Source organism: Hermetia illucens, chromosome 1 (assembly GCF_905115235.1).
Source record: "Hermetia illucens chromosome 1, iHerIll2.2.curated.20191125, whole genome shotgun sequence".
Classification (NCBI taxonomy): Eukaryota; Metazoa; Arthropoda; class Insecta; order Diptera; family Stratiomyidae; genus Hermetia; species Hermetia illucens.
The window spans coordinates 10,681,181-10,708,704 of record NC_051849.1 but is presented as its reverse complement, the minus strand read 5'-3'; the positions used below and the strand labels follow the sequence as shown (position 1 = coordinate 10,708,704).

Below are 27,524 nucleotides of genomic sequence, written 5' to 3'. Positions count from 1 at the left end.
ATAACCAGTAAAAGGGGCACAATAGTTCTTCAAGGACGCGATGCGACTTTCCCTTAACAGAATAATAATAAACGTCATTAATAATTTTTTGAGAAGAGATAACCGTTATGGTTTTTTTTTAACGTGGGTAGAAAGAAGTGGCTTTCAAATCCCTCCTTCCTTTTCGGTTGTGGGTGTGGCAAATTTCATCGTTATGTTATCGAAATATATTCACCATTTGAAGAGCCTTAACTTTCTAAGGGTGTGTCCTTTGGAATTTTTCAACCCCCATGAGTTTGAAGAAGGTGGACTTCCTCTCCAAGGATGGGGGGTAAAATTCTGAATATTATGGTGTATGAATTACAAATCTTCGAGCAAAAGCGTCTACTTTCCGGGCTGCTGCAATTTTCGAAGAACAGCATATACAACGTGGTGAAGCTGAACAATATTGAGAATCGATTCCCATAATGCAGCCTTAATTTACAAGGAAAACTACAATTACAAAATGCACCTAAACTGCAAAAACGATTGCTCATTGTCGTGTAATCGGCCCAAACCTTTCTATTGTACAGCAGCAAGGTAATAAACAACAACATGAGTTGAGCACCAACATCCATGCCGTACCAGGGTTCGAACCCGGAGCACGAGACCTAGAGGCTCACGCTTAATCTACTCGACCATCACACTGGCTTTATCATTTCTGTATTAAGTTAACACTCCTTTGGTGACGATGGTTCGATACATATGTAGCTGCTTAATATTTTCATTGTTTCGCTTACTTGCTTCTTGCCTCTTGTATCTCCAACAGGAACAACATTTTATGAGCTTGCAGGTTTGGTTACTGTTGAATATGTGACCTAGTGCACAGTTTCTAGCAAAATAAATAAACACAACTTCCAAAACGAGATAAATTCTGTTTAGATTACAACATCTTTGTGGTATTCTGAACGAGAAATGAGAAAAACAAGTTGACTAAGCCCAGTTCAAACTAACGTTCTAACCTTTGTGTACTTATGGCTCTCTTCAGTAATGACTCAATGTACATCCGAAAAACTCACAAACTGACTTGCACTTAGACTAATTGGTGTTGTTTCTTTTGTCTTTTAATTCAAATGCTTCCAGTCTCAAGCACTTTCTGGTTAAGATCGTTTGAACCCTGAGAGGTAAATAATGGGATTAACATATTCCGGATTGGAGAGGTGAATAAAACCCATTGATATACTCCGGATTGCGGTAAGCAACTCTGTCCCATGTGATGCCTACAATAAGTAACTGACCTCTGAAATGGAGTCCACCTGCTTGTATTTTCCCTCCATAAAAATCGACAGCTTGTGCAAATACGAATTCAAATATTTGTCGTTTGATTATCAACTTATGTAGTATATATGCGGTGTGTGTATCTTGTATTATATTTATATCCCCATATCAAAGTAAACAGAATTTTATCGATTCTTTCTCTAGCAAAACAGATAAAAATGATTTTGAAATGTTATTTATTATCAGAGTTATGTAGATACACATGTATGTGTTGCGTAGGCATTCATTGACACGGATGTATCTATAATTGTGACAAGATAAGTTTGGAAGCAGTTGGACTACTTTGATGTTCCACTAATAGTTTTTGATTGTTCTGAATTCAGTTTAAAAGATAAGATATTGCTCAATTAACAATATTGGGGAACATGTATCAAGACAGGCTGATAGAGTAGAATCCCCATAATTCGTATCGTTAGGGGACTGACGATTTGGTATGAAATACGTATCGGGATTACTAATTATCGGGAGTGCAAAATAAAGAAAATTAACTTGTACGAATTATCCGGGACTCCACTGTAATATGAAAGCGATTGTGCCCCTTCAAAGCTCCTTCTAATGTGCCTATCTCAATTTTAGGATGTCGCACCTGTAGTGCAGCAACATTTCTTCATCAGCTCCTTCTGCAACATCGTGTGCTACTGCCGCGATTGAGAGGAAGGAGGAGGAATTGAGCGCTATACTGAGAGGTGGTTCGCTACACTGTCGCTGTACCCAAAGTCCCGCGTTCGACTTATGTTTTATCTTTTCCGTTTCACTACCTTTTGCATGGAATACTTCTAGAGTTTTTTTACTAACAACTCCACACAAAGCGCATTTCTAGCAACATTCTTTTTCTTCAATCTTTGTCCCATTCAAAAGCGGGGTCGGCTCGTCGTGACCGGTTTCGCCATTTGGCTCTATCGAGCGCTTGATCTGGATGCAATCTCGAGGTTTTTAAATTCCCATCCAGCGTATCAAGCCATCGTTGTTTCGGCCTGCCTTTTGGTTGTTTACCATCGACTTCGATGTTCAGACCAATCTTGGCAAGTGAATTCTCGTTAGCACGAATTGCGTGACCATACCATCGAAGACGCCTCTCTTGCAATTTTTCCACGATCGATGCAACCCCATAACGATCGCGAATATCCTTATTTCGGATGTGATCAAAACATGTCACGCCACTAGTCCAACGCAACATCTTCGTCTCCATTACCGCAAGACGCCGTTCATTGTCTTTTATGGTCGGCCAACACTCAGAACCATAGAGAGCGACAGGACGGACGACATTGCGGTAAATTTTAGATTTGAGACGTTCGTTCATACGTCGATCATACAGAACAATAGTTGTGGAACGCCATTTCATCTAGGTTGCGTTAATGCGTGAAGCAATTTCATAACGCAATTCTCCATTGGATGATAGCGTTGACCTGAGGTATTTAAATCGCTCAGTTGTGGGCAGATCACTGTCGCTGACAGTGATTGTGCCTGTTTCATGGGGATCATCATCATCATCATCAACGGCGCAACAACCGGTATCCGGTCTAGGCCTGCCTTAATAAGAAACTCCAGACATCCCGGTTTTGCGCCGAGGTCCACCAATTCGATATCCCTAAAAGCTGTCTGGCGTCCTGACCCACGCCATCGCTCCATCTTAGGCAGGGTCTGCCTCGTCTTCTTTTTCTACCATAGATATTGCCCTTATAGACTTTCCGGGTGGGATCATCCTCATCCAAACGGATTAAGTGACCCGCCCACCGTAACCTATTCAGCCGGATTTTATCCACAACCAGACGGTCATGGTATCGCTCATAGATTTCGTTATTGTGTAGGCTACGGAATCGTCCATCCTCACGTAGGGGGCCAAAAATTCTTCGGAGGATTCTTCTCTCGAACGCGGCCAAGAGTTCGCAATTTTTCTTGTTAAGAACCCAAGTTTCCGAGGAATACATGAGGACTGGCAAGATCATAGTCTTGTACAGTAAGAACTTTAACCCTATGGTGAAACGTTTCGAGCGGAACAGTCTTTGTAAGCTGAAATAGGCTCTGTTGGCTGACAACAACCGTGCGCGGATTTCATCATCGTAGTTGTTATCGGTTGTGATTTTCGACCCTAGATAGGAGAAATTGTCAACGGTCTCAAAGTTGTATTCTCCTATCCTTATTCCTCTTCGTATTTGTGTTTGACCAGTGCGGTTTGATGTTGTTGGTTGATTCGTCTTCGGTGCTGACGTTGCCACCATATATTTTGTCTTGCTTTCATTGATGTGCAGCCCAAGATCTCGCGCCGCCTGCTCGATCTGGATGAAGGCAGTTTGTACGTCTCGGGTGGTTCTTCCCATGATGTCTATATCATCAGCATAGGCCAGTGGTTGGGTGGACTTGAAGAGGATCGTACCTCTTGCATTTACCTCAGCATCACGGATCACTTTCTTGAGGGCCAGGTTAAAGAGGACGCATGATAGCACATCCCCTTGTCGTAGATCGTTGTTGATGTCGAATGGTCTTGAGAGTGATCCTGCTGCTTTTATCTGGCCTCGCACATTGGTCAGGGTCAGCCTAATCAGTCTTATTAATTTCGTCGGGATACCGAATTCCCTCATGACCGTGTACAGTTTTACCCTGGCTATGCTATCATAGGCGGCTTTAAAGTCGATGAACAGATGGTGCAACTGTTGTCCATATTCCAACAGTTTTTCCATCGCTTGCCGCAAAGAGAAAATTTGATCTGTTGCTGATTTGCCTGGAGTGAAGCCTCTTTGGTATGGGCCAATGATGTTCTGGGCGTATGGGGCTATCCGGCCTAGCAAGATAGTGGAGAATATCTTATAGATGGTACTCAGCAACGTGATACCTCTATAATTGCTGCACTGTGTGATATCTCCCTTTTTATGTATGAGACAGATGATGCCTCGTTGCCAATCGTCAGGCATTGATTCGCTGTCCCATACCTTGAGTACAAGTTGATGAACCACTTGGTGTGACTGGTCGCCTCCATATTTACGGAATTCGGCTGTAATTCCATCGGCTCCTGGCGACTTATGACTTTTTAGCCGATGAATTGAACGGACTGTTTCTCCTAAACTTGGTGGTGGCAGTATTTGTCCATCGTCTTCAGTTGGCGGGACCTCCAACTCGCCGATGTTCTGGTTGTTCAGTAGCTCATCAAAGTACTCAACCCATCGCTCCAATATGCCCATTCTGTCGGAAATCAGATTTCCCTTTTTGTCTCGGCGGGATGAGCATCGAGGTGTATAAGGTTTCACCCTGCTGACTTGTTGGTAAAACTTGCGCGCCTGGTGCGGTTACTCCCTGTACTTTTCTAGTTCACAGACTTGTTGGTTCTCCCAGGCTTCCTTTTCCGTCTGCGAAGTCGCTTCTCCGCTCGACGGAGTTCGTGATAAGTCTCTGCACGTGCCCGCGTTCTTTGAGAATGCAACATTACTCGGTATGCAGCATTCTTCCGTTCCGTTGCTAGCTTACATTCATCGTCAAACCAGCCGTTCCGACTCCTTTTGCGGCTGGGGCCAAGTATGTTTGTGGCCGTATCCATGATAACGTTCTTCAGGTGATTGTGAAGATCATTTGTTGATGCTTCATCCCCAGGACCTCTGTTGACTGCGGTTATTGCGGCATCCACTTCCCTCTTATAGGTGTCGCGGAGGGTTGTGTTGTGGATGGCTTCAGTGTTCACTCTCACCTGATTGTCAGAGGGGATTCTAGGTGGTATTGTTTTTCGAGCTCGGAACACCATGCCAACGAGATAGTGATTCGAGTCTATATTAGCCCCCTCTATATGTTCTGACATTCATCAAGGCTGAGAGGTGGCGGCGTTCGATCAACACGTGGTCAATTTGGTTGAAAGTGGTCCCGTCTGGAGAGGCCCACGTATGTTTGTGGACCGCTTTCCGCGCAAACCAGGTACTTCCAACAACCATTTCGTGTGACCCTGCTAATTGAATAGTCCGCAGTCCGTTATCATTTGTTTTTTCGTGTAAGCTATGGGAGCAAACGTATCGCCTGAATACGGGCTCCTTCCCTACTTGGCTGTTAAAATCCCCAAGTATGATTTTGATATCATATCTGGGACAGGCTTCGAGGGTTCGTTCTACTGCCTCGTAGAAGGTATCCTTCTCCGACTCTGCAGTCTCCTCTGTAGGGGCGTGAACGTTTATGGGGCTTATATTTCTAAACTTGCCTCGCAAGCGCAGAGTGCATAGCCTTTCGCTTATGTTTTCAAAGCCGATAACAGCAGGTTTCATTTTTTGGCTGACTAAGAAACCTACTCCGAGCACATGGTTTACTGGATGACCGCTATAATATATGGTGTAGTGGCTCTTCTCCAGGAAACCGGTCCCTGTCCATCGCATCTCTTGCAACGCTGTTATATCAGCGGGTATCGACTAGCTGCTCGTCAGCTTCATCTCTGTACAGGGAGCGCACGTTCCATGAGAAAATGCGCAAATCGTTATTCCGTGTTCGTTGCCGGGTCCGTCGTTTTAAAATCCGTCCTGTCCGAGGCTCCTGTTGTGGCTTCTTAACAAGTTGTTTTCCGTGTAGGGTTGTCAGCCCTACCCAACCCCCAACCTGGAGGACCAGTTGGTGCAGTTTGTCCCGTTTTTAGGCGCTGGAGACTCGCCTTCATCCTTCTCCGTCTGCAGCTTTTCGTTAAGAAAGAACTCCCAGCGGTCACCACGTAGAGGTGGAGATAAGGTTTGGTAGTAGAGCGGTTGGTGTTGGTTCAGCAGGCATTTCCCAGATTTTATGCTCCATCGTGGGTACCAATCCGCGTTTCGCCCTTGGATCTATACTACCCTTTGACCACCATTAATTATTCACATTTATTTTATTCTTTCATTTTTCTTCTTAGTTTATTTTCTTTAATTTCATCAGAAGCGGGGGGAACAATGATCGAGGATGTGCTCCGTCGTGGATCTCCTTTTCGCGCGCACTCGGGTCCAAAGTTTAACTCCAGGTTTAGCTTTCGTGAATCCCCGTGTTTGAATATTTTTTTAGGATTCGGCGCGTACCCACGCACCGGCAATTACACGTGAGTTTTTGTAAAAACACGTCTGAGCGATCGAAGCACCCAAAGGACCCCCTCATATTCCCGAGCCTGGGTAGCACGGAGGTGTGCAAGCACGTGTCGACGGAGTACTCCGATGGGGCTTCAACATTTTCACGGTCAATTTTTTTAGGTTTTTGGGATAGCTCTTCTCTCTAGGACGTCTCCGGCCACTCAGGATGGTCTTTTTGGACATCGTAATTTTCAACTAAAAAACCTAAAAAAGAAAAGCTAAAGTGTCTCCATGGTCTCCGGCTTTCATAGAAGTTCACTTTATACATATGATGATGACGTCATAGACGTCCTAGAATATAATAAATTTACATGAAATGCAATAATCTGACTTTCAATAACTTTGTTAATAATAGTCCGATTGCATTCCAGAATTATTTCCTATATTATCACTGTTGCCAAATTTTGCACTTCTAGGATGAAGCTAAGGGGAGTTTTGGGGTGAACTTTTAAAACATGGTAATATACTATTATTAACTTTATTTATGCAGATTTTGTGCCCTATTTCCCTTATGTTTCGCCCAGTATCAGCAATAAGATCATTTTCAAAAAGTACTAATCGTGCCCTCTCATTTGGTATCCCACTTGACTATATTCTGTAAAAAAAAATGTACACCCCCCTTGTATTAGGAGCCCCCCTTTAAACTTAACACAAAATTGCTTCAAATTTTGTAATAATCGGTTCAGCCATTTGCGAGTAAATCGGGTGTGACAGACAGATGGGCAGACATTTGAGTGATTTTAATAAGGCTTTGTTTCACACAAAACCTTAAAAATAAATAGGCGGAAGAAAATTCTACGAGTAGAAAGGGAAACGGGAGTACAAATAGGGAGTGGAGAGCCGTTACCACCTACTTCAGGGGAACCCACAGACTAAAGCTGATTTTTAGTAGAGTAACAATGTGAGGGATACGAACAATTTTTTGCAGAAAAATGGGATCTACCTTTTTTGGTAGGTACGAGACTGAGCTTGACAGAGGTAGAGGTAGCCGGGAACGGTCGAATTTACGTTGGACATTTTCAAGGGCAAGACAATCACAGCTACGGGAGGGTGCCCAGATTACAGAGCAGCACTCGAGGATATCAGAGGAGCGAAGTATAAAGCGTGACAATTTTACTGCTCGATTGGTGACTTCGAGGCAATGGATGTCGAAGCGGAGCTTATTCTCGAAAGTGACTTCGAGGTCTTGAGTGAAATTTAGGTATGATAAGGAATGTCCATTAAGAGAGTAGGGGGAGGAAGTACATAGAGTGACACTTTCTGACGTTTAGCGCTAAACCATTAGCAGGGCACCAACGAACCAGAGTGTCAAGGTTAGATTGAAGGGAAACGCAGTCCATAGGGGGCGATATAGCGGAAACAGTTTAAGGCATAGAGCAAACAGGGACAAGTAAGGAGCGGAGGAAAGTCGTTGATAAAAAATAAAAATAATAAAGGACCCAGAATAGATCCCTGCGGGATGCCAGAGGAGGGGGAGAAGGAGCGATATGTGCAGCCTTCAGTAGATACGCGGCAGGATTGGTTGGAAAGGTAAGAGGCAAGCCATAAAATAAGTGGTGGTAGAATTATCTTGTGATTTACAGTGTTGAAGGCTTTAGCCAAGTCAGATTGAATGGTCTGCAATTCTTGAATTTAGACATTTGACGACAAAGTTAGTAAAATCGAGCAGGTTGGAGGCTTCGCTTAACAAAGCCGTGTTGCTCTTTCACTATGTGGTGGCCAAAGTGGGCGGACAGCCAGTCGCCGACATATCTTTCCAAGATTTTGGAATAGGAGGAGAGGAGCGAAATGCTTGCCGATCCGTTTTCGTTTTTCCGCAACCAGCAGCAGGTTCGCCTTGTGGAAGTAGCAAACGTCAATCCAATGTACAATAATACAGTGCCACAAGAGTCAGGGGAGTCCCACCATTTTATCTCGCTTAACCCCAGAATGTGCAGCCTATACCGCTAAAGCTAGAGCGAGCGAGCATTCTTGGAGTCTTCATTATACCATTTGCATTCACGTTCACAGAATCCTATTATAAACCATTGACAGAAGGCAAAAGGGCGTAACTGAAAGATCAGCCCGCCTACGAAGTATGGTAGCCGTTTCAGAAGCAAAAGGAAGATTTGAGTTTGAGTGCCAATCCACAAATATTCATCCCTTATTTCCACAGTTTACGACAAGCAGGGAATACTTTGAGGGAATCCTCAACTCACAGGGGGTCACTACCTATTATCACGGGTGAGGTTTGCCTACTTTGAAAAAGGAGACATGAAGTGATAATTGCTTTTGAAGTGATTAAAATTAATTTAATTTTACTAAATGTGGTTAGTTTGGTCCGCTATTGAGTGAATATAGTTCCACTATTCTCCAGTTTTCTTGAAATGAAACGGGTATTCTCATAAATCATCACTGAACGCCCATTCATTGTTATGCTTTGCTTAACTTCCTATCAAAAGTGCTTACACAAAACTGCGTTGCACTGATTCAGTACTCCCCATACAAAACGAGTATAAACAATTTGTTGTTGGGTTAATTCCATCTGCCAATGTGCAATCACATGCACATTCGTTGACGTGACGTTCTACAGCTGGAATATTTCTTCGCTCAAATCACGCCGATATAAAACATGCATATCAGCTGAAACTGATGATTATGTGATTTCCTCTCGTTGCAATCGCCTTCATCATCCGTTCAGCAATTTCTACAAAACTGTGCAAATAATTTACTTTTGTTTTCATCCCACTCCCCTTCCCCGCAGTCTTGTACTCATGCCCGCAGTCTATACTTTATCCCCACGACTGTGAATCTTGTTGGGATTGCACAACACGATAAAAACCGGCATAAGTATCCGGCACAAACGAGCCAAGATATTACCACTTTCAGCTTTTCTGTACAATTACTCAAAGCACGGTGAGCATCGTTTGTGGAGTTACTACAAGTGAAGTCGTTTTTGTTTGGAACTTCGTCACTCCATACAAAGCCGCTTGGCGATAAGTGCTAGGCTTGGAGATAAGCAATTTTTGGGGTTGGGCCCCTGCTTTTGCCTGGTTAATGACCTCTCCCTTTCCCTTCCAAGATTGGAGAGTATAAATTCAAAAGGAGCGTAGGAAGTGTATAGGAAGTTAGGGTGTAAAAGATACTAGTGTAGATTCAAGTGTGGAGGGAAGCCTGGAACATATTATGCACTATGTTTGCAAATTTACAATTTATTTCTGGGGATTAAAGTATAATACATTGCCAAAATGGATGGTGCTGAAAAATGTGAACTGCGATTTCATTGTTGCGAATCCCTCATCTTAGTCGGACTTACAAGGAGCTGGTGGTGAGATCCGAGGCTCTTTTTAAAGTTTTGTCTTTTGTGTACCCATTAAAACCACCCCCGCTGGGTCCTTTGGGACCCCGTCGCAGTTTGGACAATTACGTCCGGTGTCCAATTTAAACGACGATATCCTCCATGGCCGTTGAAAAACTGGGTGAGATTATAATTGATCTCCTCATGCTTTCTCTCCAGCCACTCTCTAATGGAAGGGATCAACCTTTAAGTCCAACGACCTTTTTCTGACTGGTCCCATCGCTGTTCCCATCTGCTTATGGATCTCTCTCTTTCAGCTTTTTTCACCTGCGATAAAGAAGAAATGGACCTGGTGTTATAAATGTTCATCATTTCGGTTGCCAGGATGTCAATTGGCATCATTCCCGAGATGACGAACGCTGCATCGTCTAAGACAGTCTTGAAGGCAGAACACACCCTTCAGGCTGTTCTTCTGTAAACCGTACTCAGTTTATATGCATTACCTAAAACCTGCAGCGCGTTTCCCCAAACTGGGACTGCATACAGCATGATAGAACTCACCACTCTGGCTATGAGCAGCCTGCAAGTATGCCGCGGTCCTCCTACGTTCGGCATCATCCTTGCCAGAGCCATACTCGTGGTGGATGCTTTTTTACAAGTATGCTCTATGTGCTGCTTAAAATTGAGTTTTCCGTCTATCATCACCCCCAAGTATTTGATGGCCGGTTTGAAAGTGATGAAAGTCCTGGGAGGGGGTTTAACGTGAGTACCTCCCGTGAAGGCATAATCCCACGTCCTCTTCCGACACGGATTGATTTTGGGACCACAATCAGAGCCCCGCCATGCAAGCGCAGCGGTCCTAGTTTATACTGAGTGCAGGCTCGGACTACCAACTAAACACCACCCTGTAATCAGAGAACTAGCCTGGAACCGTTTGACACATTACTTCGGGCTAGCCCTCCCGCTCTCCCGGCTTTGGGAGCGTTCAAGTCAGGGAATTCCTTTCACCAACGGGAGGGGAGGGGAGGAAGGGAGTTGTTAGTTCAGGGAACCCCTTACCGTCCGATCCCTCTGCCGGTCGAGTTCAATCTTCTTCGTAGTAAGAAGAGCCCGAACATAATGTGCAATACGATTCCAGCTGCCAGCGCTCTTTAGCATCTCTCTGACAATGTTGTCTGGAGAGAGCTCCCCTGTGTCTGCATAAAGCTGCTCACGGAGGCCGTCCCACCTCTCGCAAGAGAAAAAGGTGTGTTCAGCGTCATCCGCCACTCTATTGCAGAACACACAATCAGGAGATCGCGCCTTCCCAACTCTGTGCAGGTGAGACTGAAAACCTCCATGCCCACTTAGAAGTTGGGTAAGGAAGTAATCAATCTCACCGTGCTTTCTGTTCAACCATGGGTCTAATTTGTCGATGAGCCGCGCAGTCCACTTGTCCCTTGGCTCATTTTGCCAAGAAAGTTGCCACTCGTTAAGGGTGCGTTGACGTTCTTCACAGGCAACCACTTCTCTTAAGTTTTCGCCCTTACAGCGAAAGATAGCTTTGCGCTCCTTGGCAAGGAGGGCAACGGATATCACTCCCGCAATCACCATCACAGCCGGTTCGGAGACGGTGCGATAAGCAGACGCCACTCGCAAAGCTCCCCGCCTCTGCACTTGAGCGAGGCGTTTACGATACACCTCCTTGTCAAGGGCATCAGCCCATACCTCCGCACCATAGAGAAGAACGGACTGCGTTGCTCCCATGAGGAGACGTCTCCTAGTTGATATAGGGCCGCCGACATTCGCCATTAACCGACTCAAGGCCGCGACTCCTGCTGCAGCCCTGTCCGCGGCTGCTTTGATTTGCTCGAAGAAGCTCATCTTCGAGTCGAGCATTAAACCAAGGTATTTAATCGCTGGTTTTGACTCTATAGTCAACTCGCCGATCGATATGGGACGCAAGGTCGGGATTCTTCTTCTGGTCAGGATGACTACTTCGGTTTTTTCCAGCGCAAGGTTGAAACCGTGAGCAGTCATCCATCCGCTTATCCGTCGCATCAATATGCAAAGTCTGCTTTGCACCTGTTCAACAGTGCGTCCGGCAACAAGTGCCGCAACGTCGTCTGCATAACCGACCAGGCGCGACTCTTCGGGCATATCGAGTCTCAGCAGACTATCGTAGGAAGCGTTCCAGAGGTCCGGCCCTAGGATGGATCCCTGCGCTACTCCCGACGTTCCATCCTCCTCTGACCCTCTAGCGTCTCATAGAACAGGGAGCGGTCTTTCAGATAATCCCTCAATATCCGTAAGAGATGTCCGGATAGCTCAGTGGTTAGAGCACTAGGCTGTCATACGGAAGGTCGCGGTTCAAATCTCACTGGTGGCAGTGGAATTTGCATCGTGATTTGACGTCGGATACCAGTCGACTCAGCTGTGAATGAGTCCTGAGTCAAATCAGGGTAATAATCTCGGGCGAGCGCAATGCTGACTACATTGCCTCTTAGTGTATCGTTACGGTCGTGAATGAAGTGCTCTAACACACTTCAAGGCCCTGATCCAATATGGATTGTTGCGCCAACGATTATTATTATTATTATCCGCAAGAGATAGCTTGGCACGTGAAAGGAGTTCTCTAGTGTGCCTAGCATATCTGTCCATCTTACGGAATTGAAGGCATTTTTGACATCAAGCGTTATGAGGAGCACTATCCGTCGAGATCGGCGGCTGTGTGCCCCGGCTCGATTAAACGCATCTACGACCTCCATAACAGCATCCACTGTAGATTTCCCTGTTCTAAACCCGAACTGCCTTGCGGATAAGTTCCCGGCAGCACGGATCGCTTCAGCGAGTCTACCCCTGATGAGCTTCTCGAGCACTTTTCCGGCCGTGTCAAGCATACACAGCGGTCGGTATGCAGACGGGAGCTCCGGGTCTCCTTTACCCTTACTGATCAACGCGAGTCTGGCCACTTTCCAGCGACAAGGAAAAATGGAAAAATACTGAGTGCAGGCTCAGCATTCATGCCAGTGTATGCGAGGCCTATCTAACACCTCTGCCGCAACTAAGGAGTACGGCACCCGAGTTGTACAGCGCAACTCCACGCTCGAGCTCCGATGAGCTCTGCCCGCAATGTAGGCATAACCACAACCACCATGAAACTCCCACTAGGGGGCCAAGCGCAAATAACCGGGCCGAGAACACATCCTCCAGGAATTCTCCTGGAGCATATGCTCTCAGAGGGCCATCCCCAGATAACCTCCGGTGAGGCTTCGTAGCAGAGCCACTTCAGATGAGTCCCTTGCACACTTGGGTCTGATCGCCCTCCTCGAGTACGTGGGGACGAAATGGCTTGGAAGTGATGATACGATTCCCGATTCTAATGCAGGCGACGCTTAGTGATGAGGACCGCTTCCGTCTTTTCCTCAGCGAGTGCCAGTCCAGCACTCTCTAGCCAAGCCTTAACAACACTGATTGCTTCGCTTGAGTACAACTCAGCATCCTCGAGATGCTTTACGACCACAACCAATGCTATGTCATCGGCGTAACCCACCACCGTGGCCTCCTCCGGAACCGGAAGGTTAAGCACATCATTGTACGTGATGTTTCACAGTAGTGGGCCCAGTACAGAGCCCTGTGGGGTACCCGCGGAGACAACGTACTCCTTGGGTCCATCATCGGTATTATACCACAGTGTTCGCTCATGCAAATAGCTATTTATAATAGCGGCGAGGTAGGTGGGAACACCAATCGTCGCCAGAGACTTTCATATAGGGTTCCAATTGGTTCCAATTGAATGCATTCCTCACACCCAGGGTGACCACCCCATAATATTTGCTGGTACAACCCCTTCTGTGAATTACATTTTCGGCCAAGCCAGTAACCATTAGATCTAGCCACACTTCCATGAATGTTTGCTCATCCATCGCTTTTGCAGACCATCCTGGTGTTCTTTTGGATTTCGGCTTCGGGGGTGCCGGTATCCTGCCTTGTGGCTCCGTCCTTAGTTCAAAGGTGATTGCCTAGTGGTCGCTGTACGTGAAGTTCTCACTTGAATGTCATCTTGGGAATTGCCTGTGAGATTACTACAGATGCAGATTTTGCATGGTGAAGGTTCAGCTGGGATTTGTTAGTGCTCGCTATTGGACACATTATTGATTGGATCTATTATACGACGATACTCTGATCGTCATGTTCTCTCATATGACATTGCCTGTTATTCGCTATCAGCTCTGAACCTTAATAGATCCAGGCAAAATGTTGTCGCCTGCCACCGTGGGGTAGGACGCCGGGAAATGAGTTCTGATAAGCAGGTATGCCCTGTCCTCCTCATTCTCGGTAAATGTTCCATCTTCCTTCTTCAAACGTACAGAGGATTTGAAATAATAAAAAACTTGTTTTTTCTTTTTTGCTGCTGTTGATATATTTATTTTTGCAAATACCAAGTCAAGAAGACTGATGAAGGGAACAAGTGGTTCCCGAAATATAGGTATTTGCAAAAATAAATATATCAACACCAGCGAAAAAGAGAAAAAACATTTTTTATTATTTCAAATACTTAACCGCTGGAAACACCGCATAATTACACTCAGATAGACAGAGGATATTGCCCCGTCTTTGGCTACAGTCTTGTAAAGCCTGGCTACTTCTGTGATCTGTTTGATCCCTTCACAGAATTCCCTGAACCTGTTCCGTTCTGCTTCCCTGATCGCGTTACTATACCCAGTCAACGCATTTTTGTACCTCTGCTAGTCCCGGTTTTTTTTTTGCCCGGTTGAAGAGTTTTCGTGCCTATGCTCCCATTCTGGCCAGGTTCCTGTTCCAACATAGTACATCCCTTGATGACTTAACTGTCTTAGCCGGACAGCTGGCCTCATAAGCGTCAATGACGACTGTGTTGAGGTTTTCCACCACCGTTTCTAGTTCCAGATCGCCCCTGATGTCACCGCCCCCTTGAAGATGGGCAATGTTGTTGCTCAAGTGCGTTGCATAGGATTCCCAATCCGTTCTCCTGGGATTCTTTATTATTCTTTTTATTTCGTAGTTACCCTCAATGTCAAAGCTGATTATCCTGTGATCCGACGTAGAGGGTTCATCCGACACCCTCCAATTTCTGACCATCCCGTTCATTAGAGTATTTCCTAGAGTTATGTCTAGTACTTCCTGTCTAGTGCTGGTCACAAATACTGGAGTGTTCCTTAAGTTATATATTTCTAGCTTATTGCTAAGAATAAATTCAAGAAGGTAATCACCTCTTCAATTGGTGTCGCTGCTTCCCCAGACTTCGTGGTGCGCGTTGGCATCGCAGCCGAGGAGTAGTGGTAACGCCCTCTTTTCACAATACTTTACTAGTTTTGTGACTTGTTCCGGTGCAGCCCAAATTTTGTCTTCTGGGAAGTATCCCGAAGCCACGACTGCCTCTCGAGTGCTTTTCCTGGCTTCCAACGAGACTTGGATAGCCACAAGGCTCCCGGTCATACGTATTTTAAATTACGCTTGAGAATTATGCAAGCTCTTGGTTTTTGATAAGAGGAGTCCCAAATTATCTGCATGCTTCCTTCTTGCAGACCGTAAATCTGGCCCCGGTACACCCAAGGCTCCTGAGCCAGCATTATTCCAATGTTCTCCTTGGAGCTTGCCCTTGCAATTACCGTAGATGCAGCTTTTGCATGGTGGAGGTTTATCTGAGCTGTCTTCGTTATTGTTTTTCTCCACTGTCGGAGTATCGCTCTGTTTCTCCGACATGGCGCTTTCCTGCGCGTCGCTGTCCACCCTGAGCCCTAGAAGTCCTAGGTCTAGGTCGTCCAGCTTCTGCTCTTCACTGGGCAACAGGTCTAGTTCCCTGGTTGATACAGTTCTTTCCGCCTTTATGGCTTCTGAGATTTTTCGGGGACCTCGGTATGCTTTTCACCTGGGGTCTCTTCCGAGGTGTCTTTCCTCGGCTTTTTCCTGTGCACATGCACGGGTATGTTGCCAAATCGGCAGTTGATATGGCAACTCTAACGTTTGATTGTCTCCAGGGATCGATCATCTGCTCCGATCGTGAGGAGTTTACCCTTTCCCTCCACTTTGCTTCTGAAGACTCTCCATAGTCGCGTATGGAGATCCTCATTCTGAGCGATTAGGAGCGAGCGCAATGCTGACCACATTGCCTTCTACAGTGTTTTGTAGTGTACCGTTATGGTCTTGAATTAAGTGCTCTAACATACTTCAAGGCCCTGATCCAATATGCGCGAACGATTATTATTATTATTATAAGATTTTCCGTTTCTATTGTCGCGGTTTTTGGGAGAAAAACTGTCATCATATGTGCTCTTGGTATATTATCCCCAGCACATGTTGACAGTTCTGCCCCTTCCCAGCCTGTCCATTTAGCAGCTATGGTTCTAATCCACTCTGCATTGTCTTCCGCCGCGAAGTCCACCAGTATAAGGCTTGGTCGAAAGCGTATCCGAGTGAACATTAGTTTCGAAATCCATCCCTTGCACATCTGCCTGACAACAAGGTCTTCAATGGTTTCCTGCTCCTCACGAGTGAGTATTTGCTCGGGAAAAATTTTTGGCAGTATGGCCAGTCGAATGCCATTGACCGCACCAACATAGTTAATGGCGGGCTTCCTGAGTCCTGCCTTCACCCCTGACCTGTCCGGGTTTTCTTCCCTCTTGGCTTCAGGTTTGGATTTCTTGGGAGCATTTCCTTCATGCGGGATGATCTCTGCTGCTTCCCGCTTTTTCGAATCGACCTATGGTTAGTTGGACCATTGTGATGTCACCATTACGTAGGTCGTTAATCAAATTAGCCTGGAGATCTTTTGAGAATAACCATGCAGGAGCGGGGTTTATCACTTCCATTGGCTCTCTCCTCTGTTTTGATTGCTAGCAGGATCTAGGTGGAAGTGTTGAGATTATTCTGGACACCAAGTTGTTCCAAAACTTCAGCATCATTACGCTCTTCTTCTGGAAGCCAGAGGGAGCACTTTTTGAACGATGGCAGCTCAGAGACCCTTTTCAGGGTTAGTAATGCTTGAGCCACTCGTTCGTATTTTTGTCGGCAAAGTTTAGCCGTAACATTTTACGGTATACGCCTACTGACTCAAGGCCAAACTTAATGCCTTGCGAGGATCCAGTTCTTATAGTTAGGGAGGAATTTCCTCCTAAGCTGATCGTACTGCTCAGTATCGTAACCGGATGGATTAGAGTCGTCGTAGAAGCGAGTACTCGATGGGTGTGTTCGTAGACATTGAAGGGGCTTTTGACTGTGTGCCCTTCCAAAAGTTCTGTGATGCCGTGGGTCTTAATCGCTACTTAACATCTGAAGCGATGAAAGGCTGCCCTCAAGGAGGTGTGCTATAGCCGTTTCTGTGGAATATGTTGATCGACTCACTAATATGCGAACTGCAAAATCTGTCAATACACGGTCAAGCTTATGCGAATAACGGGGCTGTTGGTAGTTGGTCGAGATCTCGGAACGGTGTGTAGAAATACACAACGCGCCGTAAATTTGAGTGACAGTTGGTTCCTCGCAATTTCCCCCATTCTCGGACAGGAACCAGCAATTTGGGTGTCAGTGGAATTGGCTGATGTTGCTACCAAAAACTGGGAACAAACTTCCCATGCTGCTAAACACACCAAAACTTTTCCTGCCAGAGCCAAACAAGCATACAGGAAAGTTTACCCTGTTGAAAAGCAGGAAGACTTGAAAGTGGACATATTGTCAGAATAGCAATTCTCTAAGATGATACGTGCCCATCCTGTAATGTCCACGTATAATTTTCTATGTGAACACCCCACCTATGGACGCATCGGACATTAGATTTCTGGTGAGAAGGTGCGACAACCGTAGCGGGTAGCATCACATCCACTAACGGAAATCCTGCGATACATAGGCGAATCCGGGATACTCCGCTATACGGGGGAATCGAGTACAATGGACCACTAGAGACTGAGTGCTCAGAGACTTTGTTTTCATTTCTGGTTTGATGTTTCCTAATTTATCGAATCCTGGATTGATTATTGCCTAGCATGCCATTGCTCTCAAGTATAATGCAGGTACAATCTAACGTCAGTTGGTCATTTGCAGAAACCCAGACGATTAGGAGGTGTGAAATTTTCAGAGCAACAGGGACTGGCTCAGGAGCCCCCTTCCCTTTTCCCACAAACGGTTTAGGTGTGATCCATGTTCCACCTTCAGTTACACCACTGAGTGCTGATTTTGAATGTCTCCTGCTCTAAAATTACGGGGGTCTTACGTAACCCCTTCCTTCCCTTCTAGGATTCAATTCAGAGTATTGCCTATCAACAGCAAATTTCATTGACATCCCTCTTACTTAGTTTCGATCAGAATAAAATTTTGGTCACTCTATCGATTCTGCTCATGGACGACATTGGTTATTTTGAATTTCCTTTAGCTTATACAAGCGAATCGGACTATTTGTTTCTGTTATGATCCCTGTTGTTATCCATCGCTTTAATCTTAGCGAGGTTCTTTGATGATACTAAACTACTCCTAAAAGTCAGGAATGGCTATTACATGGTACTCTTAATCCTCCTGACCTTTTCTGATCGTAATCTCGATTATTCCTCTCAAAAACAACAAAAAGTTGTTTCTCAATTGCATCTGGTCTGCTGGTGGAGCAAGACCTGAATTAACTCTGGATACCTAGGGAATTCTAGCCCTCAGTAATCCAGAAAGAGACCGGATTCCATACAGACATTTTAGAGGGAAAGTCTTCTTCCGTGTTTCCTAGTCTGACTTTTAGCATTAGCTTTGTGCATAACACACCCGGGCACCAAATAAATTTAAATTGACGTCCTTCCAGTCATCTGTTTATCTGATCTATGCTTTCCCCAAGTCTATTGTCCCATTGATATAGTGGTGACATATACATAACAGACTTGAGCCAGAGATTTTTTGGAAAGTAGGTGGAGAGGTCGGATGTAATCACGTATTTAGGAGCTGTACAATCGTTGGGGAAACTATAAGTTTAGTGGTTACCAAACCCTAAGCCAAAGAGTGACGAGAGCTGCGTGGTCACAGTGAACAAGATTTGGCTGTAGGTTTCAGACACCTAGTACTATTCCGGTAAAATGCGCGCTACCAGGTTCGACTTACGTCCCCCGTAAAAACGAAGATCATTGTAGGCACACATGATAGGAGTGTTGACTGGTACAAACTAGATTATCATGAACACTACATAAGGTTGTCCACAGGGTGGGATATTACCAACGCTAATGTGGAGTCTGTATGAAGATCCTTCTTTAATAGGATGCAGTCTGCATTAAAAATTAGTAATTCCGGGTGCCTGAAAGCGATACTGCGGATCAATTCAGCCAAAGCCACCATGACACCATTCACCAGGAAGTTCAAGCTTGATCACCCAAGTTTGATTACTTGGAAAGAGGTTCAACCAGAAATAGAAGTCAAATATTTGGGAACCTCACTACACTCCTCACACCCAAGGGCTGAACTACAAGTTAAACCAACCACTGCTTACTTGGTACACTAACGGAACCCTCTTAGCAGTGGGAGCAGAAACTGGGGGCGCTGGTCCAAGGAAAACGTATTCTGAACCAATGGAAGTACACACTAGCAGATTTCAAGTTGGAATATATGTCTCCTTCAATCTACAAAGAAACTCTAGATAAGCGACTATCAAGGCGCTTGGTCCTACCAGGCGAACTTCCCTGAACAGACAGCGGATGAGCTGACCAAGGAAGGAGCAGGGTGCCGCTACACAGTCCAGAACCTTTCTGTAGAGTCAGGTTTATGGTAGCGACGATGAACGATGCAAAGAGATGTTGAGAGAATTTGACTGAGCGAACTTACCAGAAATTAGATAGTGCAGTGTGTTGTTCACCCAAGCATTGCACCATTGCTTAAATCTTCCAAAAAAATGGGTCCGGATAATAGTATGAATACTAACTGGTCATTCCAGGCTAAAAAATAACTTAGAGTATCAAAGGATATCAATAGACACTGTTTGCAGACTCTGTGAATAGAGTGATGAAACCTCTATGTTCTTTGGGAGTATGTGGCAAAGTAGGTTGAGATACCTGAGAGAATACTTAATGCCAGATGGCGTTTTAACCTGGCATCTGGTATTAAGTTGGACCGGTATTAATATTCCTGTCGGGTAGAGGCTTGCTCTGCATGCTGTAGTTAACAGGCATACTAAAATCAGTAAAGAACACAATAGTTCTTCAAGGAGGCAGTGGAACTTCCCTTCCGTATCCATGAAAATGAGCAAAAAAAATCGATCGAACCCTGAGGTCGGAATAACCATGAACTTATTGACGAAAAATTGGAGCCTAGATTTAATTTACCTTCAGTCTCTCCGAGAATGATCCCACGCTTGGTGTGATAGTTGACATAAGGTTCCTATCTGCGCTCCCTGCAGAAGTCAAAATTGTTCCTTGGGCTATAACAAGGCATAGGGGAGGAGTCAGGAATAAACCACACGGATTCGACCGCCATAACCTTGGCTGCAAATGAAGGCTTAGCCGTTGCCGGCTGAGCCCTTTTTGCTGCCTTTTCTGTCGGAGAGTTGAGATCGTCCGAGGACGGCTGCCGCTTCGGTTTTGTCTTAGCTGCAGGTGCCTCTGATGCTCCTTTCCCCTCAAGCTTGGCTAAGTCCGCGGGTTGTGATTTGCCTGGAGACTGTTTCCTGTCCGAGGACAGATGCTTAGTCATGGGCAAGACTTTAGCATCAGCAAGTGGCGCCGATTGGAGTCCGGGGCCAGGAGCGCCGACACAACTTTAAGGACTGGGTCCCAATCAGATTGGTTCCCCCTTGTTTAACTGGAGAATCTGAGTCTAAACTCAGGTTCTCCATCGATGAGTTTAGTTTGCCTCTACATTCTGGGCTGGATCGTTACGATCGAGACTTAATTTTGGTTTTTTGAAAGGTTTTTTGTTTTTTAGCTTCTCATGGTCTGATCATAATGACTTAACCCAGTCATTAAATTGCGCTGATCCATCAATTGGGACTATTTGACTCTTTGCAAATCATTCAATCTGAGGATCATTGCATCCACCTTCGTAGCTAGGCAAACAAATTGCAACTTTTTTTTCATTTCCTCATTTTCGATAGTGCTTCCCCTCTTCAGGGGTTTCTGGTGTGCCTTACCTAGTGACGATAGCAAACAGAAACTGCCAGAATGCTTTCATTTTCTAGCCATTTCTAACTTCCAATTATTTCGTAATTTACTTTCAACCGCATTCAAAGCACAGACAGTGTACGTAATCACGTATATCAATCTGAACTATTGATTGACTCCGGCCATCTTCAGAAGCTGAACTTCATGAAAGCATCGAGGTCAATAAAATTGAGTTTCGACCTTACGATGGAAAGTTGCTCGGAGGGGCGAGATATAATGAAAGTTTCATTATGACGAATTGGATTTTGCCTTGATTTGTCGAATTGGCCTTTATTTCACGCATTACCATCGGACAATTGCGCTAGTCTTTGCCACCTTTTATGCACTATCTAATCCCGCCTGAGAAACGAGTGGATTGCTCTAAGTCGGATCAAGACCGAGGAGCTCAATTAAAACGCCACAAGCGATAATTCAATCTGATGAGTGGCGTACGGTATAATCCTAATACAAATACGCCCTGCTGCGGATTGTCGGAGAATGCTAGCTGCTAGCCCCAGCAGTCACTAGAAGCTATTGTTACTAATTTAAGCAAACATATGAATGGAGGCGAGTACCCATAAGTACACCACCTGTATCTGTTTAGATAGCACGGACAGATACACCTAAGGAAAGGCATTAAAAAGCCAAACAAAGTCATTACCGACGACAGCGTCTATTGTGAAGAAAGCGCAGTATTGCGCTCACTTAGTGAAGGTACTTGCAGTGAGCCCAGCGGTTTCGAGTGGAAATAATTTGAAAATCGGAGTCGAAGACGTTGCGGGCTATTAGGGGGCTTCCTCAAACGCAAATCGATCAAATAGATTTTTCAGTACCCATTGATGTGCGCAGGGTCCGCTGGTGAGTCTGTGAGTTGCGCTGCCTCTACACAGCGTAAGATACTCTCCAACAATTGGGAAAGCTAATTTTCCTTAGCCAGTTTGTGCGTGCATCGGTGTCCATATAGTGCCTCTAAAGTGCCAAGTGGGTTCCACCAACTAATTAGAAGTTTAAGGAAGAGCCTCAATTATGGGCAGTTGAAAAAACAATTAATTTACATAAAAATAGCCTTTCGACAACCTCTTGTGAGATGGTGTAGTGCGCGGTGGTAGTTGACGGTATTCACGCGCTTCGCTAGTACGTTGGCGCGACCACTTCCGTCTCTCGATTTATATCTGATATTACGAATGCATGTCGGAGTGTCTACAAGCAAAATGCAACGTGAAATGTCCTAAGGTGGGAACGGGTACGGGTACGGGTACGGTCATCAAGAAAGCCCTGCCGGATCGTATAAGTGCAGTAGATGCCACAGATTAGAGTATATTGAGGTCAAGAATCTCAGATCTATAATTATTTATGAGCGAGAGAATCGAAGGAAGCACTAGAACAGAGAAAACATCCCCTTCAGCTTTGGGCTTGCAAAGTGAAGACTTCTAAAAATATGCTTGTCAAAACTTATATATTTCGAAGGTGAGTATTTGCTTTTGGGTTTGGGGTATTTGTGATTGATTTTAAGTCATCAACAAAGTGAGAATTCAGAGCATCATTCCATTTTATCTTATCTGATTTGATTTGGTGTGATAAGGACGTAAGCAGTTCCAACCTCCTAAAAAGCATTCCAAACCACAATAGTGCAATAGACACTATCATGTGAATATTTGCAATCTACTCAACTTTAATTGCTGGTAATTATTAGAGTCTGGGATACAATTAGTGTCGTTCGGATATTATTGTTCTATGAATATGGAAACAAGTTGGGCCCCGGAAGCTTGGAGTTTCTAATATGAAAGGTTTTGTAGATCTCCTATATTCACTTTTTATGAATCCTGGACCTACAGTTTCCTACGAACTTCTGCTAACCTGGCTTACTTAATGAGTCACTTGCCCATTTGTTATTGAGTAAAGTTTTTTTACACAAAGCTTTGACAGAAGAATATGCATCGAACTAGATCCCATTGTCAGAACAGGGGTGACAACTGACTTTGCGTGGCCTGGCAGTATCTAAATTGAGCTTCGTTGGAGTTGTCGTCTGCAGACACTTGAAACATGTACCTTAGTCCGATAACGAAATTCGAATCCCCTTGATTGACAGCGACTGGAATGAACCATCTGTGCCAGCGCCAGAGGTTAAAAATTTACTTTCGTCAGTCGAGAAGGCAAAGCTATACTTGACATAAGGACGATGGTAAATAGTGGCGTCAAATGTCATGAGGCTGGTTCTGGGCTACTCTTCCTGTTTAAGGTTTTGTGTAAAACAAACCCCAAGCCCTGGTAAAGGAGGAGGGTTTGAGGTAATGTACTTTGCACTATCCTCAGTAAAACAAAAATAAAATGCTAAGATCAGGGGAAGAGATAAATAGAGTATAGTTGGAGTTATTCCACTACCCTAAATCCTACTTGATCTCCCTTGGTGACAGGTCTCGTGACAGGCCGACCAAGAAAATGCATCCAATGTCGTTAGAAATAAGATGATCGGATCGAGTAATAAACCTCGGAAAAATGCTAGGGCGTCCACCTCAGTCGACGCGGCAGAACGTACCCCGGTCCTGTCGAGAAATGGGCAAGGGTTCTTGACGCATGGACGGCGTCAGGACGGAACTAAATTAGTCCGAACAAAAGAAAAACTTGTCTACACGCTAAATGTTGGCACCCTAACTGGAAAGACCAAGAAACTCGCAAGAGCCCTTCGGAAAAGGCGCATTGATATCTGCACTCTCCAAGAAATCGGATGGTCTGGTGCCAAAAGCTGCGACATTGAACGCGAACGCGGTAAAAATGGCTATAAACTTCTCTATTTTGGTAGCCATCTCAGAAGATTTCCGTAATGCAATTAATAAGCTCACCATTATATTGGCTGATCGCGCTATTTACTTCTTCACTGTGTACGCACCACAGACAGGTCGACCTGATGCTGAGAAAGATGCCTTCTGGAAATTTCACGATGAAAAGAGGCCTTTGCAGCCCTCGGGATCACCAAGCCGGTAAGCGGTACATCAACCGAGATATCGAGGCTTTGAAATGACGATGTTGAAATTAAGGTCCGTGAAAAGAAACGCCTCTACCACAAATTTCTCGACGATAAAACACTGGCCAATTGGCAAATTTATAAGAATGCCAACCGGGAAGCAAAGAAAGCAGTCACTGTGACCCGAGCGGACCACTACAAAAATCTTAACGATAAACTTGACACTCGGGATGACGAGATATCTGTATCGACTTGACAAAAGTCGTAACTAACGCACAAAGGGTATCGAATACTTCTGTTGCGTTACTGACAAGAACGGTACTTTGCTTACCAATCGTCGAGCCGCAACAGATAGATGACGAGAATACTTCGAACAGATTTCAACTGAAGAATTTGCTCATCCTCCACTTCTGAAATCATTGCCGACATTTGGACTAGTTCCACTCGCAGTCAGCGCAACTGGTGCTCAGAGGTGGCGGTGACGAAGACGGGGCGGCAACCCTGTCGGCCAAACCAAAACCAAGTTGACGAGGAGAACCTCCATAGTGGTGGCACCGGGAGACGCAGTATTCACTTTGCCGGCCGTGATGCAGTAGGCGAATGCTCCAAAGGCTTAATCAGGGCGATCAGACCTGAGTCTGCACGGGGACTCATCTGAAGTGGCAAATTGGTCACGAAAGCTTACCAGGGGTATACTGTTATCATGCGAACCGGGATAGCTCCTGGACTCTCATACTTCGGGTGAACTCCCGTTGTATGTGAGTACAGCTCGATTATTTGCGGTAGGCCTCCTAGTGGGAGTTTCATGGGGGTTGTGGTTATGCTCAAGTGAGAAGAGATCTTCGGGCCTCGGCGTGGTATTGCGTTTCAACACAGGTGTCGTACTCTTTATTTCGGTAGAGATTTAGGTATCATGCATACACCATGAATGGTGTATGCATGAATGGTGAGCCATGCACTTGGTATAGACTGGTACCGTTGTTGCATGTCTCAGCGGGGCTCTGCTTGTGGTCATAAAATCAATCCGTGTCTTAAGAAAAGCGTGGGATTAAGTCTTCCAGACAGGTGCTCACGTTAAACCCTCAAGGACTTAACTGTCAGTGGAACTGAAGTTGAGGAGGCAATAAAACGAAAGAAATCGGGGAAAGCCATAGGACCTGACGACATCGCATCTGACCTCTGGAAAGCGAAAAACTGCGACCTAAGACTGTGGCTCAGTGAATTCTTTAATCGGGTTATTTAGGAAGGAAGAACCCCATCTTACTGGCAAGAAAGTACTACAATTTAAATATGGAAAAAGAAAGGCAGTCCAGCAGAATGTTCAAATTACCGTCCGATCTGGTTACTTTTCCATATCATGAAGATTTTTGAACGCATTCTTGGCAACCGTATTCGCGAAATCGTTGAAATAACCGTGAATCAGGTCGGATTTGTCAAGAACTGCGGAACTACTGACGCAATACACACTGCGCGGTTACTCATGGAGAAACACCGTGAGAAGCATCGCTCTCTTTACATTGCCTTTCTGGATCTCGAGAAAGCGTTTGACCGAGTACCACACGAACTCATCTGGTATGCTTTACGACAACACTTCGTGCCAGAAGAACTCGTGCGCTGGGTTCAATTGCTCTACGACGATCCGAAAAGTAAAGTTCGAAGTATGGCGGGTGTATCAAAACCGCTCCGTATCTCTGTTGGTGTTCATCAAGGAAGTGCCCTCTCACCACTCCTCTTTGGTATTGTTATGGACACCGTCACACGAGGTATCCAACGTCCAGCGCCCTACACACTGCTTTATGCAGATGATGTTTTCCTAGCATCTGATAGCAAAAATGATCTCGAGCAACTCGTTCTAAAATGGAATGATCGCCTCATGCAACACGGTCTCAGATTGAATTTAAACAAAACTGAATTTTTGACGACCGATCCCCATGAAACAGGCACAATCACTGTCAGCAGCAGTGATCTGCCCAGAACTGAACGATTTAAATATCTCGGGTCAACGCTATCAGCCAATGGAGAACTGCGTTATGAAATTGCTTCAGGCATTAACGCAGCCTGGATGAAGTGGCGTTCCACAACTGGTGTCCTTTGTGATCGACGTATCAACGAACGTCTCACATTTAAAATTTACCGCAATGTCGTCCGCCCTGTCCCTCTCTATGGTTCTGAGTGTTGGCCGACTCTAAAAGATAATGAACGCCGTCTTGCGGTAATAGAGACGATGATGTTGCGTTTGACTAGTAGCGTGACACGTTTTGATTACATTCGAAATGAGGATATCCGAGATCGTTATGGGGTTGCATCGATCGTGGAAAAACTGCGCTAACGAGAATTCACTTGCCAAGGTTGGTTTGAACATCGAAGTCGATGACAAGCGACCAAAATATAGGCCGAAACAACGGTGGCTTGATACACTAGATGGGGAGTTAAAAGCTTCGAGGTTTCATCCAGATCAGGCATTTGATGGAGCCAAATGGCGGAACCGATCACGACGAGCCGACCCAGCTTGTGAACGGGACGAAGGCTGAAGAAAAAGAAGAAGAATTGCCCATTTCATATGCTTTTTGGAACAATGTAACAATGTCCGCTCAACTTTCCCAAGCTACGTATAAATCCTTTGGATTACGGAGTTCCCCTCGCAAAGGTTCGCTTCCTATTTCAGCATTTCCTCGTCGATGTTCTGACTGAATATGCTGATTTTCAGAGAAGCTTCCAGGCTTTTCCTCTCTGAGTAAAATAATCACCAGTAAAACATATCATGCTCCCAGTCCCCAGGTGTGCAACTAAAATATATTCGGGCTAAAAGAAAGAATCATTCAAACTGAAGCGATACATGTATTTCCTGTAACTGCAATTCCTTGACAGGAATTGGATTAGATATTAGATGTTAGTTGATCTCGCCGTGTCGTCGTTGGATCCACTATTCTAAACGGGGAATTAGCGGGTTCAACGACCCCCCTCCAAGTCATCCCACGGTTGCTGCTTCTTTTCCGGCGATTCTCGCCTTGCCGCTCTTCGTTAAGCCGTATCCTTTTCAGGTAGATTCATTTTTCGATTTTTTGTAGAAGCAGCGTGCCTCACTGGTCAGCATGACCATCGGGAGGGTTCCTGCAGTAATACACGCTTCCTAGTCTGAGACTATCCTGAAGGTGTTCCACACTGAGACACACTTGCATATCCTACGTGCCCCTTATCATCATTGGTTACTGACTTCCATTTGACAGTTTTCTTTCCTTTTTATGACCTGTAACCAAACCCATTTTTGTTTTCTAAGCAACCAGGATCAGCCCAGTCTTTTTCAGCAACGATATCTTTATTCTCATTATCTCCGTCTCGTAAACCTTGCCATCCTTTTGGTGCTATGCTATGCTATTTAGGACGGGAGGCAGGGACACTTCTTTATATTATCATATTCCACAGTAGAGGGCTCAGTGCTGAGCCTTGTATTATGTCGCGATGAAAACACCTTCTATTAGGCTCTATGCATCGTAGGAACTTCTATTTCAACTAGTATGCCTTTAATTGGGTTCCAGTTGGCGGAGTCAAAATGGCACATTCCTCGTCACTGAGTTCGCTGTGTTTCTGCCATGTTCACAGTCATGTTACTGCATCCCCAGTGGAGTAGGCACACCAAAATCCATGATGGCGCTTCAATAGGGATGGGTAGCAGTGCGACTATTTTCATTATCTTTCCCATTGTATAGTAAGTCCAGAATTATGTTTTCGGTAAGGTATCGCGTATTCGTTAGGTTAGGCTGTCGATTGCACTTTGTTCTTTTTGTGAGTAGGAAACATGAGTCGCGAAATATTTTTGGGAA

The 27,524-nt window shown here is 45.1% G+C and overlaps 1 protein-coding gene across 2 annotated transcripts in view; it reads left to right on the top strand.

Moving 5' to 3' along the window:
• LOC119648203 (probable beta-hexosaminidase fdl) overlaps nucleotides 1–27,524 on the top strand; it is a 251,745-nt gene that overhangs the window by 11,728 nt on the left and 212,493 nt on the right. Inside the window, exon 1 of one of the 2 annotated variants that reach the window (XM_038049833.1) lies at nucleotides 21,431–22,208. The exons of the other annotated variant lie outside the window; for it this stretch is intronic. Coding sequence (XP_037905761.1) covers nucleotides 22,180–22,208 — 29 coding nt within the window. The 5' untranslated portion in view covers nucleotides 21,431–22,179. Of the gene's footprint in view, nucleotides 1–21,430; nucleotides 22,209–27,524 lie in introns of those variants that run through there. 2 annotated transcript variants of the gene reach the window in all.